The sequence below is a fragment of the Anas platyrhynchos genome, chromosome 13 (assembly GCF_047663525.1).
Source record: "Anas platyrhynchos isolate ZD024472 breed Pekin duck chromosome 13, IASCAAS_PekinDuck_T2T, whole genome shotgun sequence".
Classification (NCBI taxonomy): domain Eukaryota; kingdom Metazoa; phylum Chordata; class Aves; order Anseriformes; family Anatidae; genus Anas; species Anas platyrhynchos.
In genome coordinates, this window is record NC_092599.1 from 13,518,759 (window position 1) to 13,532,547 (window position 13,789).

Consider the following 13,789-nt stretch of genomic DNA (forward strand, 5'->3'; position numbering starts at 1 on the left):
ATATGGACAAAAATGTGCTAAGGAAAAAAAATGAAGATACGCGTGAACCATGGTACCCAGGTGCAGCCTTGATTCTTCTGCAATTATAGAAGATGTTATCAGTTTTTTCAAGTCTGAGCATCCTTCTCCATGGTATTACCATAAGTAAATGAGGCTGAAGTCACTTGACTAGTAGATGAACTTTAAAATTCTTCCTTATCATTCCCTTGCACTTAAACTAATTTGCAAAATCCAGTTATCTGGAATAAAAGTCCCAACTAGCATGAATCAGCAAGGTTTTCCTTTAGTCAAACGGAACAGGAGGATTTAGACTCTACAGGGAGGAGGGAAAGAAAAAGAGAAGGATCCTCTAGTCTAAAGAGGGTGTCTGCCAATAAGCTGCATCTGACCCCGCACACACTGCCTTTAAGCACGTTCCTCATGGTTGAAATTAGACACAAACCTATAATACTTTGAGATCTTTGACTCTGGGCAAAGACAGGGGAACACACCTTGATCTGTCAGAGCTTTGCTGCTACACAAGTCAGGGTACAACTTGTGCCAGCTTGCTTAGTCAACTGGAAGAGAAAATAGCTGCAAAGTTGCAGCTACATAGTATGTTTTGTGAGATTATTTAAGGGTTTTGCAGCATTTACCTTTCTGTTTGCACTTTATGAACTGCTATTGAACCTAATATATATTCACTACACATAGTTTTATTATTTCAGACCAAGAATATCTTATTTTTTATTTTTTAATTACTTGCTATATTTCAAATAAGGAGAAAGACCAGTCAAGAATATCGGATCATCAAAGTAAATTGATGAAGTCCACATTTTTTTAATTAACTAGTCCAACTGACACTCTGGAAAGTGCCATTCTGGCCCAAATACGTACAAAGTGCTGAAAGACTCAGGTCTTGAATGACTCACTGGTTTAAAAACAATTCTTGTAGCAGCAGAAATGACCCACTTTTTAATTGACTGGATGTTATTTTAGGTATTTTGTGCATGTTTACGTAATCCCTACCAAGATTGGCACTGAAGGATAAAATTCAAGGACCAGTCTCATGCTATCCATATTTTAGGTACTCCTCCATACACTGGGGGCTGCCATTTGACTGGAACTTTTCTGAACTCATATTCGTTTTACACTGTTTCTGGCTTTGATCTACCAACACATAGCTCCTGGAGTTTATTACTCATACTCAGCTGTGTTACTGACACTGAATTTACTGTAGCATGAGATAAACCAGTATAAATAGGCTGCAGGAAACGTGGTAGGTAAGAGGGAACTACAGAATATTTCACTTAAAGTACTAATTTCCTCCTGAAACACACAGTCACTTCAGTAAAGCAAGAGCTCCTTCATCCTGCACAAAACCTAACCAACAATTACACTTGGTTCCCCTGAATTCCCAGCACAGCTGTAGCTTAGCACAACATTATTCTTCCTTGCTCTGAAATGTTGAAATGTTTGGTTCCTGATCTGGCATAATTTTCTTCTCTTCTAAAAATGCAATCTATAGCATCCAAGATGCTTGTTAACATTTCCTGTTCTACAATCAATCATCAGCCTAAAATAACCTTCACTTTCTCTATATGCATTGCCTGCAGTGTATTTTAAAAGTACCAGCCATCTAGATAACTTGCAAAACGGACCATTTGACTGTACAGTCTCCTGTTTGTGAGCAACCCTGATCTGACTTCAGGGTATACTAACTGAAAACAGACTATCCAGTGATTAACTTAGGTGATGTAGTATTATTTAACTTAATAAGAAACATGAAAATTGAGTGAGAGGCAAAATCACAGCTCACAAGACTAAATGAAATCAAGGACTATCTTTCTCCTCAGTGATTCCACTCTGGAAAGCAGAACCACATTCTCTATGTAGTCCTATGTGTGGTTTCCAAGATCCATTACAGGTAATGATTTCTTGCAAAATTTCTCTATTACCTGCTTCCTCTTGAGTACAAAGTTATGCTAATACTCCTGTGGATTATAGTAGAGACTCCTACTCTATTATTATCATTTATATCATTCACCAAAAGTACCTTAAAGCTAAAAGAAAAGGAGCCTGTTCATTTTAGTGTTTGCTTTTTGCTTTGTTTAACGACTGGGCTTCACCTGTTTGTCTTCAAATCAGCAAATCATGTACCCATTGTTAGCATTTAGCAGCACGGGACATTTTCCATGAGACAGGTCACTGCTTAACTATTTGTTCTAGAGGATAAGACCTGTGAACTTGCAGGCCCATTCATATATACTCTACCTTAATCTGAAAGTCTCAGAATGACTGGAAGACAGACACAGTAAATGGCATGCACGCACTGTGCTTAGGGAAGAAGCAACTTGTGTAACTACAATACTGTTATTCATGTGAGTTTTCATATCAAAAGTATCAAACTACTCATAAAACAATGCACTTTGTTTTCCTGAAGTTCCATCTTTGTTTTGCTGCTATGCCTGAACTGACCTTCCTTTTCTTCTGGAAAGAAGCAACATCTGTTTACTGAAGCTGAAGAGAATGCCAACATGTAACGCTTCTTACATCCTGAAACATCCTGAAAAATGCAGAAGCAGAAAAACGCCAACAACCCAGCAAAAGAATGGTCTCTAGCTCCCTTTTTTTGATCCCACCTTTCTGAGCTCTTTCTACCATCTTTCGCAAAAATAAGGTAGGCCAAATGCATTGAAACATTATTTTGATAGCACTTAGCAGGAATTTGTACAAATAAAGAAAAAACGAGGGAAGAGAAAATGAAAGAACAAAGAGCTGGATTTTTTTTCCATGGGAAGACAAGGCCAGGAGCCTACATTTACCCTCACAGGTAGTCAGTTATTCTCGTTTCCTCTCCCTGAAGAGGGAGGAGTGGGGAAAAACTGCACAGAACACTCAGGCTGATGACAGTGGTAAAGAAGCTGGTGTTAAATTTTAGCCCCCAAAGGTAAAGTGAACAGAAGAGGGCAGGCTGGCAAAGAAAAGATAAAAATAGAAGTGACTTGACTTCACTTGACTGCTATTTCTGGATCAAATACAGAAAGAGATATGAGTTTTTCTATTTGCAAGGAAGAGATGGACCAAAACAGAGTCGCCTTCTGGAAGGCCAGTCCCACAGACCAGTTTTGTTTATGCTTCTACCCTTCTAAATCCCAGTGTTCTCCCTATTTGCAAACACTGCTGTTCAGCCAAAATGTCATTATGTGTCTGAGTAAACAGATTAGGTTTTCTGTAGCAGGACAGCAATGTGTGTGGCATTTCAATCTAACAGAAACAAAGCTGACAACACATTTTTAAAGCGTGTAGCAAATCATAATGCCAAGCAGAGTAAGCTAAGCCACGTAATACTTTAGGAAAATAACCAAAGCCCCGCAGCATCTCTGGGAGGATGTCTTGTGTTTTACCACTCTAAAACGATTAGTGAAATTCTAACTAGTTCCAATTACAGACACGGACTAAAGAAGACAGCAGGACCTCCCAGTTACAGCATGTAGATCTCGACTGACACATGGCTCTGGAGATGAACGTCTCTGCCTATTTGAGCCCTTTCCTCTTGAGTACCTCAGTTAAAATTCCTTCCATTGAGTAATTTCTATCCAGATCCTGGCTGTGATGGCTTTGTTCCCATACAAAAACAAAAACAAAAAAACCTGCAGGCAGAAAGCAGCGCCATCTGCCAAGTCAGAAGCTTCTTTAATGGACAAGCTTGGTGTGCAGGGGAACAGACTATCACACTTGATCATCAGCAGCAGGAGTGATGTTCGTCTTTTCCTGGGAGCAGGTTACAGGGAGCACATTCACACTTGAAGTATCTGTCCACAAATATACACAGATATCAATGGATACTGCACAAGCAAACCTCCAAGAAAAAAAATATGCATCTAGCAGCCCTTAGTTTTTCTTCTGCTCAGCTTGCAAATCAATCTTTACATTTCTCTTTACCTGTCAGACCAGGGTTTTCTTTTGTGACAGCTTCAACAGCCTCCACTTTCTATTCCTGCAAGTGAATGATAACCCAGACATCGCACCTAAGAAGTGTGAGCGATTGCAAGGCTGAAACACCAAGGCCCTACTGTCCCTACACAGAGCTGTGCACTGCAGCTGTCCCTCAACAGATTTTTCTTCCAAAGTTTCCTGTGTGTTTTTTTTTCATGATGATTTGCTCTGAAGTTCCATCTAGAGCAGGTTGGGGACTTGCATGGCCCAGTTCAGGTTTCACAAGAAACAACGGGAAACTTCTCTGAACATTTTCATCCTTGCACATATCTTCAGGGCTAAGAAAAAGACCTTTCTATTCTTGCCAATTAACCAAGCACAGTTTTTATCCTTCCTTGTTGGGTAATCTTCTCATTAGACCATTTTTGGAGAGAATAGCAAATTCTCTCTGGGCTGCTGGCAATTTTGCTTAATTGCATATTTAACTTTTTATTCAGCACTTAAACTCATAACAATGAGGAATACATACACACAAGCAGTGAAGTACTATCTGCCATTTAAGCTCTCTAGAGCTCTCATAAACATCTTCATATTTCTGTCCATTTTGGAAGACAGAAGCACACATTCCACAGCTGGGGGAATGACACCCATACGTAACACAATTTCAGTGATATATTAACCACCACTGACAAAACTCCCGTTTGGCAATGGCAAACTTCAGTCTTCAACATATTTTAAGAGAGCTGCAAAAAATTGGCCTAGTCACTCAATGCTAAACAGAAGCTGATGTCAGAGGATCTACTACAGGTTCCTCCTCCCCATCTGGCAGAGGACATTCTGTCATGGCACAGCAACTTTAGTTCTCCTCTCCCCCTCCACAGCTCTCAGCACTGAATTAAAATGTTTTACAGATGCTACTATCCAAAGGAATGTATTTCCCCTTGGAGAGCTACAAAATTTGTTCTGGAACACACCTGATGCCACTGGATTGTGCTCTCAAACGGCAACTCCTATTTTAAAATGCTTCCATAAAACCTCTGAAGTATGAATGCATATAATATGTCCCCAGCACCTGAGGGAATGAGCCGTGCTGGAGATGGTTTATAGTGATTTGGACAATGACCAGACATGCAAAGATCCCAAGAAGTCCAGCACACGTGGTCCATGTGGCGGAAGTTTGTACGGCCTGCCCCATCATCACACACCAGCACGCTGGCAGCAATGGAGAGCTGGGATGGGACCAACAGTGGATGTTGTGTCCAGCCAGCCTCAGCAATATGAAGAAAATCTCTCTGCCCCACTACGGGTCTGCATCTCGGTCGTAGAGAAATTGTCCCAACAGGTCCAGCACCGTGAAGAACATATGCCTTCCTCCTCACCCGGGTGGAGCAGTATCTCGTCCATTAAGAGTCAGCATTTTCCTGCTCGAGGGAGAGAGTACCAAGGACACACAGCGCGTGGTTGTATCTGCATGACCATGGCAAAGACATGAGGAAGCAGGATGGTGAAACCTATTTTGACCCTAGCAGCTTGGGTATGTGAACTGCAAGGAAATACAGCAGCCAAAAGGCGTTCTCCTAGGAAAACTGCTGCTATAATTTCTGCTAGAACTTCAATACAAACTGGAGTCAAAGGCAGCCAAGCTATTGACATCACTAATGCATTTTTCTCCATCCCTTTGGCAGCAGACTGCAGGCCGGTTTGCTCTCGCTTGGAGGGGCGTCCAGTCCACCTGGAATCGACTGCCCCAGGGATGGAAACACTGCCCTGCCATTCGCCATGGGCTGATCCAGACAGGGAAACGTTCCCAAACACCTGCAATACGTCAGTGATATCATCATGTGGAGCAACGGAGCAGAAGGTTTTTGAGAAAGGGCTATTCCGTACCCTGTGATGTCACACTCAGCAATAAAAGGTGGGAAAGGGGAAGGAGACAGGGGGGGCTCTTGTTAGGAAGACGTCTGTCCTCCCACACAACTGCTATGAGTATTGAAGCCCTGCTTCCTAGGATGTGGCCAAAAATTGCTTGTTGATGAGAAGTAGAGGACTCTTTTCTCTCTGTGCATCCATGCAGCCTTTGCTTGTTTTTTTCCCTTCTTCTTTTTCCCTTTAATTAACGTATCCTTATCTCAACTCACGAGCCTTTTTTTTCTTTCCAGCATACTTTCTTCTCTTCCTCTTCTTCTGAGGAAGGGTAGTGAGAGAGCGGTGGTGGTAGAATTCAGCTGCCCAGCAAGGAAAAATCACCACAATAGCAAACCTGCTAAACCCTTCAGAAATAGCAGAACAGTTTCCATATTAACTTGAAGGAATACTATCCTTCATCACAGTATGCTAAGTATGGAAATTAATGTTGATAGCGCTTCAAGTTAACTCTCTTGTCCATGAATATTTTAGCAGAAGGATCTGATTAATGGATCACACTTCAGAGTAGCAAAACCCAGCGCTCCCCTGGGCAGGTGTGAAACCCCAGTACTTCCCAGGCTGTTTGCCAAAACTTCCAGTTTCCCTGATGATAAACCTTTGTGAGTCAGCTACGTGTAGATGATACACAAACAGTGATAAAAAAAAAATGAGAGTGCTGGAAACACGCACATTAATCAGCATGCTACTGTATTATAACCTTTTCTATTTCACCTATTAAAATTATTTTTCATATACAAAGCTACCAGGTACTTCCAGACTCCTGCATCAGAGTGCAAGAAATCTGCTGGGCATGGCAATTCTAGCTCGATAAAGGGAAGAGCACATCCAGACCCCGGCAGGCCTTCTGGCAGCCCAGTAACAGATTTGTCCTGCTGGCAGCAAATGTGAACATGAGGTTTATGAAGCAGAAGGGTACCCAAAAGTCTTCTAAATATCCTAACTAATCACATCAACTTCAGCAAGAACTCAATAACATTTCTTAAAACATTCTCATGACAATTACTTTGACTGGTTTTCAGTTCTGCCATATATCCAAGCTGGTCCTCATTTGGGTTAGGCTTAAAAAAATATTATTTTTAATTTTTATCATGCAGTCTAAAATCATCAAGGAAGTCTTCAGGTTAAAAGCTGCAGAGCAAAAGGCAGGCGAGCTTAATGTTCTCTAATTAATGGCTACCGGTCCATTTATTTAAGTTATACATATCATTATAAATTCCTTCTCATTTTCAGTTAACAGCTAAACTTACTTGCCAATACTGGTGTTATATGTGTTTTCCCAGGTAATGCGCTTCTGGAATCAGATCACAAAGATAAAGAGGAGAGTAACAGAGTAAACTGGAAATGCCCCTTAAAAAGCCAAAAGAGATCCTCCTTCCAAAGTTGAATATTTGTGAGTCTGCCTCTACCAGGTTTGCATCTACAATTAATAATGCCCTTCAAAAAATCTTCAAAGGGAGAAAAGCCTAAAGACCAACGAATATTTAAATACTTCCCAGTTGAGGCCTATTTCATTGCACAAGATCCAAAACAGTTGCATTCCCAAGTATTGCATAATATATTCCTTCAAAATCTAGCAAGCTTTCTCACAGAACAGAAACTAATGCAGAATTTTCTGGAAAAGACTCAGGTTTGGGCCACTGTGCTGTAAGCAATACAAACATCCCTGCGTATTGGAGTTCTTCATGGAGCCCTCTTTGTGAAATGTGAGGAGCAAAACAAGTACCTTTTCTGGGGCTTTAGAAGTGAACCCCAGCTTCCAAAATATAAACAAGGGAAAAAAAAAAAAGAGCCTACATACCTTCAGAGCACATTTCTGCCCTGTCTCCTTGTTGAAACACTCCAGTACTTTGCCATTGATTCCTAACCCTAACACCCGTTTGGAGAGTTTGTAGTCATCTGTAACTGCATGCTTTTTTATCTCTAGTTTGACATGGGCTGCTCCCCCAGGCAAGGATTTCACGATGGTCTTGCTCTCCACGTGGCTCTCTGGCTGGCCTTCCTGCTCGCCTTCATTTTGTTCCATATCAGGGATGAGTCTGAGGCTACCGAGACGCCCTGTGGGTTATCCTCTGCCGGGTCCCTCCTGGTGATCAAACCAGATGCTTCAAATAGTCCATTGGCTCGCCATTTAGCCCTTGAATAAAAATGGAAATGAGCTTTAGTAATAGCAGCAGAGGTGCATTGGGTGCCACCTAACCACTTTCTTCCCTAGCAAGGTGAGCGGGCACCCAGGAACCCAAAGGTGCGGGGAGGTTCCCCTCAGGGCACACCCTTGCAGCCCAGCTGCCCCCACACAGGGCCACCATCCCTCACCTCAGCACAACTCGCTGCTTTTATTGCGCTGCCTGCCCCGAGGAGCTCGCTGCCACCCCGCCGCCTCCCCGTGCCCCGCAGGAGCCACGAGCAGGGCCTCGGGGCCGCCTCACCCCGCGGGGGGCCGGAGCCTTCAGCCCCGTGCTGAGGGGAGAAGGAGGAGGAGGAGGAGGAGGGCGGGATGGCGCTGAGGGGTAGCGAGGCGCAGGGGGGGGCTCGGAGGTCGTTACCTGCCCGTGGCGGCGCGGCCCCAGCCGAGGCTTCCCGGTGCGGAGTCCCGGAGGGCGGCGTCTGCCTGCGCCCGCCCCGGGCAGGTGCGCGCCGCCTCCCCGCACCCTGGGGCCGCTGAGGGGAGCCCGGCCCCGGGGGTGGAAGGGGGGAGCCCCCGGGGGGGAGCCCCGGGAGGCAGCGGGGGGCTCGGCAGCCGCCGCCGCCTCGTCCCCGGGGAGGGCGAGGGGCAGGGGGGTGCTGAGAGGCGGGGGGGGGGGGAACCCTGAGGCAGCGGGGGGGGAAGCGCCTGAGGCTGCCCGCGGGTGAGGCGCGGTGTGAAGGCCTCCTCCCCGGGAGGAGCGGGTTTAAAAAAATAAAAATAAAATGAAATAATAAATGGAACAAGAAAAGGGCTGGGAGAGGCGCGGCTGCCTTCCCGCCTGCGGCCTTGTGCCGCAGCGCGCCCGTGCGGCCGCCCCGGGCTTGGAGCGGCCCCAGGGGGGCCACACAGCCCGGTGCCCTCGGTGTTAAAAATACCTTAAAAATACGTTTTGTCGCTTCACGTCACGGCCTCTGGAGGTCTTGCAGGCAGGAAAAAAATCCTTACAAGCGCTAATGAGCGCTTTCTCCGAGCGCCACCCGGCCTCGGCCTCCCCTCCAGGCCTGCGGCCGAGCCGAGCTCTGCAGGGCCCGGTGCCCCGTCCAGCCCAGCCCTTTGGGGCCGGTCACCCCCTGGGGCCCGCGGCCGTTTCCAGCCTCACCCTGCAGGGTTTGGCTTCCAGCCTTCTCGGGCTTCGCACCACCTCCAGCAGTGCAGTCTCAGACACGTGCATAACCACAGGCTGGAAGCCCTCGGTAGCACCGTGCTGGAGTCTGCAGCTTGCTCCTACTTTACCTCCCACAGCTTCTGCCTCTGCTGCTTATTTGTCCTGGATGGTGCTTTCCGTCTCGTTGCAGTAGATAGCTACAGACCTCCCCCCAGTGCACAGGCACTGAGGGCCAGACCCTTCAGAAAACACATCAGTCTCTCAGCTTGTAATTTCAGGACTATTCTCGCTCTCACTGATTTGTTGCTCCCGTTCACAGCCCACTTCTTATCGTCCCATGCAACTCCTACAGGGTCTATGGCTGACCAAAGCAAGCAGTCATTGCAGTGACTGGCGTGTTAAAGCCAGGGAAAACATTAGACGTGGGAAACTGCCAAAAATCCAAGCAGATGTCTACTGAGGGAGTTGCTGCTTTCTCACAGTGTCTGCAGCTAAGAATTTCATTAAGAAATTATGACTCCTCCTAACTATTTCAAGAATGAGCTGCTCCAAAATAAGATGTGCATGTAAAGAGAGGAGGAAAGATGAGGGGATAAAGCAGGGTTCTCCTGGTTGGGGTTAGCTGGTTCTACACATCTGTTAGGAAGCCTCCTGGGAAGGTTCCTCGGAAGAGTTCAGCTGGTAGGATATGAGACAGTTTTCATATCACTGCCTGAAGTGATGCATTCTTGAAATGCTTATCTGGGTTCACTACTCGATACTGTCTATATATGCTCTTAGCAAAGTTCACCATTCTGCCAGCAAACAGTAATAAGCTTAAACATAGCAAAGACCTTAAAAATCCCGTGTGAATCATGGTTAATAAGGCCTTACACAAACCCTCTGCTAATTTCACCCTCCATAAACTTTGAAAGAGCCCTTGCAGCACAGCCCAAGTATCAAATAGCCTTGCAGTAGACAAGGATGACCACAGCTGAGGCAGAAAAAGCAAATACATGCCCTTGTTCTTTGTGTTCATTCTTCTATCTTGGATAGGTTGTCCAAGCACAAAGTGTATCTCTACTCCAAAGCAAAGGCAAAACACAAACACCAAACACAAAAACCTGGGCACGTGGGGCAGTCCAAAGGCAGTCTCTTTTAGGTGCTCCACCAGCAAGAGGTCTCTGCTGTAGTGACCTGGCGTGGTGTCTTGGCGTGACTGCCTCTGCAAATCCCTGTGGGAGCACCCACCTGGAAGCTCCTGCACTTGTAAATCCCGGCTTTTGCAACCCACACGCCGTTTGCAGAGAGCCGGGAACATTCATTTGTGCAATATCCTCCTCTTAAGCTGCTTAAGGTTTTATAATTTCTTCGACAAGCACGCTGAGGCCAGGCACATCCTGGAGCTAACAAGTGGGTTAATCATTTAACCCCAACACCTCTGACAATGTAAAGGCAGCAAGTGCAGCACGGTCATCTTGGTGGCACTTGTCCCTCTGTCTGGCTCTGGGAGCATTTCACACAGCGCCTGCTTTCAAATGTCAGGCTTAGATCTCGCTGGGAATTACATTTCACATGATCAAAAACTTACACTGCGGATCCTGCAGCTCCTCTTTGTGCTCATGGCAGGCCGAGCCGCGTTACAGTCCTTTGGAGATGCTGACAGAGGAAATGCTGACAGGCCCGCTGCAGCTTATTGTGCCGGGGGACATTTTTCATTCAGAAAGAAGTTTTTATTTATTTATTGATGTTTGCTTTTTGAAGTTTTTAAAAAAAACAGTACTATTACATGGTAAGAGCCCAAAATGGCAAAAGTTCTTTCATCCTCTCAAAAATCCCTAAGACTGTAAATTAAATATTAATCCTGTTTTAACCAAAAATCCCCAACAGCAACAACACAAAACAACTTATTTCCAGAGATAATTTAGTAGCTCAGCTTCTCCTGCTTACCCGACACTAGAAGAGTAGTTTGTAAGAGGAAATAACCGCTCAGTAAAGTCTTGATCTTGCAATAAGCTGTGGGGCAGCAGCCCCATGTCTCTAAGCTAATATGTTAACCCTGTGAAGCTTGGTATTTCAGCCAGCATGCGGTTTGGATATGCCATTCCTGTATCAATTTTATCATGTCTTGAATATCACAGATACCTCGTCTACACAAATAGAGTACTGTTGTTTAAATATGGAAGGTTAACTTTGGCTATCTCACTGGGTATCTTTTACTGCCCTTTTCCTGTGCTGTAGCAATTCAATAACAGCAGTATCTGGGATCAGAGCCATTTCAGACTGTCAAATATCCCATTTCTTAAAAAAAAATAAAAATAATAGAATCTCAGTTTGCTGTCACATGGAGAGCTAGGAAATCTGAGGTCATCAAATCTTCTTTAGGAGATGGCATGTTTTGGAAGAATGATACTTATCTGAATGCTAGAGTTATCTGAGTTTATTCAGAGACAAAAGTGATTTGTATGGGGGCTAGTCCTTTGATAGCAATGTCTCGTGGAGATCAATATCAACGGCAATAAAGAAAATGCCACCATCAACTGAAAATATAGTGACTTGTTTTTTTTCTGAAACACTGCCTCCCTGGAGTAACAGCTGTATTTTTTTTCCCTGTGTTATGAAAAATCCACTCTCTGGGATGCATTATATAGATGTCACCAAAGAGAAAACACTCTGTATTGTCAGGTTGAAGTGAGGACACAGCTTTGCCTGATTGGGAGGTTGCAGCAGCCTTATTAAATTTCTCAGGATGTTCTTCAAAAACTGCTGTGTCTGTGATATTAAAAGAAGGAAAGGAAAGCTCTATAGAACAATATTGTGATACGTGGGAGAAGAAAAGACACTTCTATATGATCTTTAGTTTAGTCTGTCACGTACACAGTGCTCTGGAACAGTGACTATATACATGTTTTTTTCCCCCATCCTTCAGTTTTGTTCTGGCAGTGTCTGCCACAGACTTATTGAAAAGAAGAAAAATAAGACCAATAACAATAACAAACCAGAAACTGAAATAATTGCTATTACCCATACAATTAACCCATCAGTTTGGCTCCTTTCTCTCTGCTGCTGAGAAAAGACCAGGTTTACAGAGCTGTTTCACAGGCAGGGACGTTAACCTGATGCTTTGTGACCAGTAAGCTAGAACAACTCCTCTATTCTCAGCACTCTTTGTTGTCACCTGAGCTTATAATATGGTTTCTAAGCAAAATTACAAACTCTAGCTATGAGCCAGCTGCTAGTGAAGGAAAAGGATGTCTCAATATGTCAAGGCATATGCAGGACAAAGAGGTGACCCGAGACAGCCAGCACGGCTTCACCAAGGACAAATCGTGCCTGACCACTCTGGTGGCCTTCTGTGGTGGAGTGACTGCATCAGTCGGCAAGCTAAGACCAACCAATGTCATCTGCCTAGACTTCTGCTAGGCCTCTGGCCTGGCCCCACATGACATCCCGGTCTCCAAATTGGAGAGAGATGGATTTTATGGGTGGATCATTCAGTGGATAAGCTTGAGAAGTGGGACCACATGAACCTAATGAGGTTCAACAAGGCCAAGTGCAAGGTGCTGAACCTAGGACGGGTCAATCCCAGGCAGGACAGACTGGGAGAAGAACCCACTGAGAGCAGCCCTGCAGAGAAGGACTTGGGGGTTGTGGTGGATGAGAAGCTGGACATGAGCCAGCAGTGAGCACTTGCAGCCCAGAAGGGCAACTGCATCCCGGGCTGTGTCACAAGGAGCGGCCAGCAGGGGAGGGAGGTGATTGTCCCCCTCTGCTCTGCTCTCCTGAGGCCCCACCTGCAGTGCTGCGTCCAGGCCTGGGGCCCCCAGCACGAGAAGGATGTGGGGCTGTTAGAGCGGGTCCAGAGGAGGGCCACAAAGCTGATCAGAGGCTGGATCAGCTCTCCTGTGAAGAAAGGCTGAGAGAGCCGGGGATGTTCAGTCTGAAGAAGAGGAGCCTCTGGGGTGACCTCATTGCAGCCTTTCAGTACTTGAAGAGAACTGAAAAAAAAGATGGGGAGCAACTCTTTGCTCAGTCAGATAATGACAGGACAAAGGGGAATGGTTTTAAACTGAAAGAGGGGAGATTTAGATTAGAAGTTAGGAAGAAATTCTTCCCTCAGAGGGTGGTGAGGCACTGGCACAGGCTGCCCAGAGAAGCTGTGGATGCCCCATCCCGGGAGGTGTCAAGGCCAGGTTGGACGAGACCCTGAGCAAACTGATCTGGTGGGAGGTGTCGCTGCCCATGGCAGGGGGTTGGAACAATCTTTGAGGTCCCTCCCAACCCAAGCCATTCTATGAGTCTGTGAAGATCATCAGCCTTGTACAATCTGCAGGATGTGTCCTAATACCTGCCTTAGTTCCTCAAGGAACTTCCTCCCTGTCAGCACACGTATCCCTCAGCGGAGGGATATTTCTAGAGAAATACAGAAGAGGGTAGGACAGTTTATTTTATAATCCTGGAACCAGACACCTTCTTACAGATAACTTGTCTTGGTTGGTGAGAAGGTTTGGGAGGCTCCATCCCTGCTCCTCCACTAAGGGTTGCTGTCTGGGGATCTCTAGAGCAGCAGCAGCACTCAGACACGGCTTATCTATGGAGGGAGATAGAGATGCCAGTTGGACAATTCTATTTCAGCGGAGAGATTAAAAAAAAGAAGAAAATACTTTTTTTTTTCA

General features: G+C 45.4%; 1 protein-coding gene across 5 annotated transcripts in view; it reads right to left on the reverse strand.

Annotated features, from left to right (window-relative positions):
• MAPKAPK3 (MAPK activated protein kinase 3) overlaps window positions 1–13,789 on the reverse strand; it is a 129,020-nt gene that overhangs the window by 41,958 nt on the left and 73,273 nt on the right. Inside the window, exons 1-2 of one of the 5 annotated variants that reach the window (XM_072044373.1) lie at window positions 9,263–9,414; window positions 7,643–7,978 (exon numbers count right to left, since the gene is read on the reverse strand). In XM_072044373.1, coding sequence (XP_071900474.1) covers window positions 7,643–7,867 — 225 coding nt within the window. In that variant the 5' untranslated portion in view covers window positions 7,868–7,978; window positions 9,263–9,414. Of the gene's footprint in view, window positions 1–7,642; window positions 7,979–8,157; window positions 8,315–8,387; window positions 8,612–8,904; window positions 9,096–9,262; window positions 9,415–13,789 lie in introns of those variants that run through there. The other 4 variants (XM_005026453.6, XM_027467659.3, XM_005026452.6 and 1 more) reach the window with 4 other exon arrangements.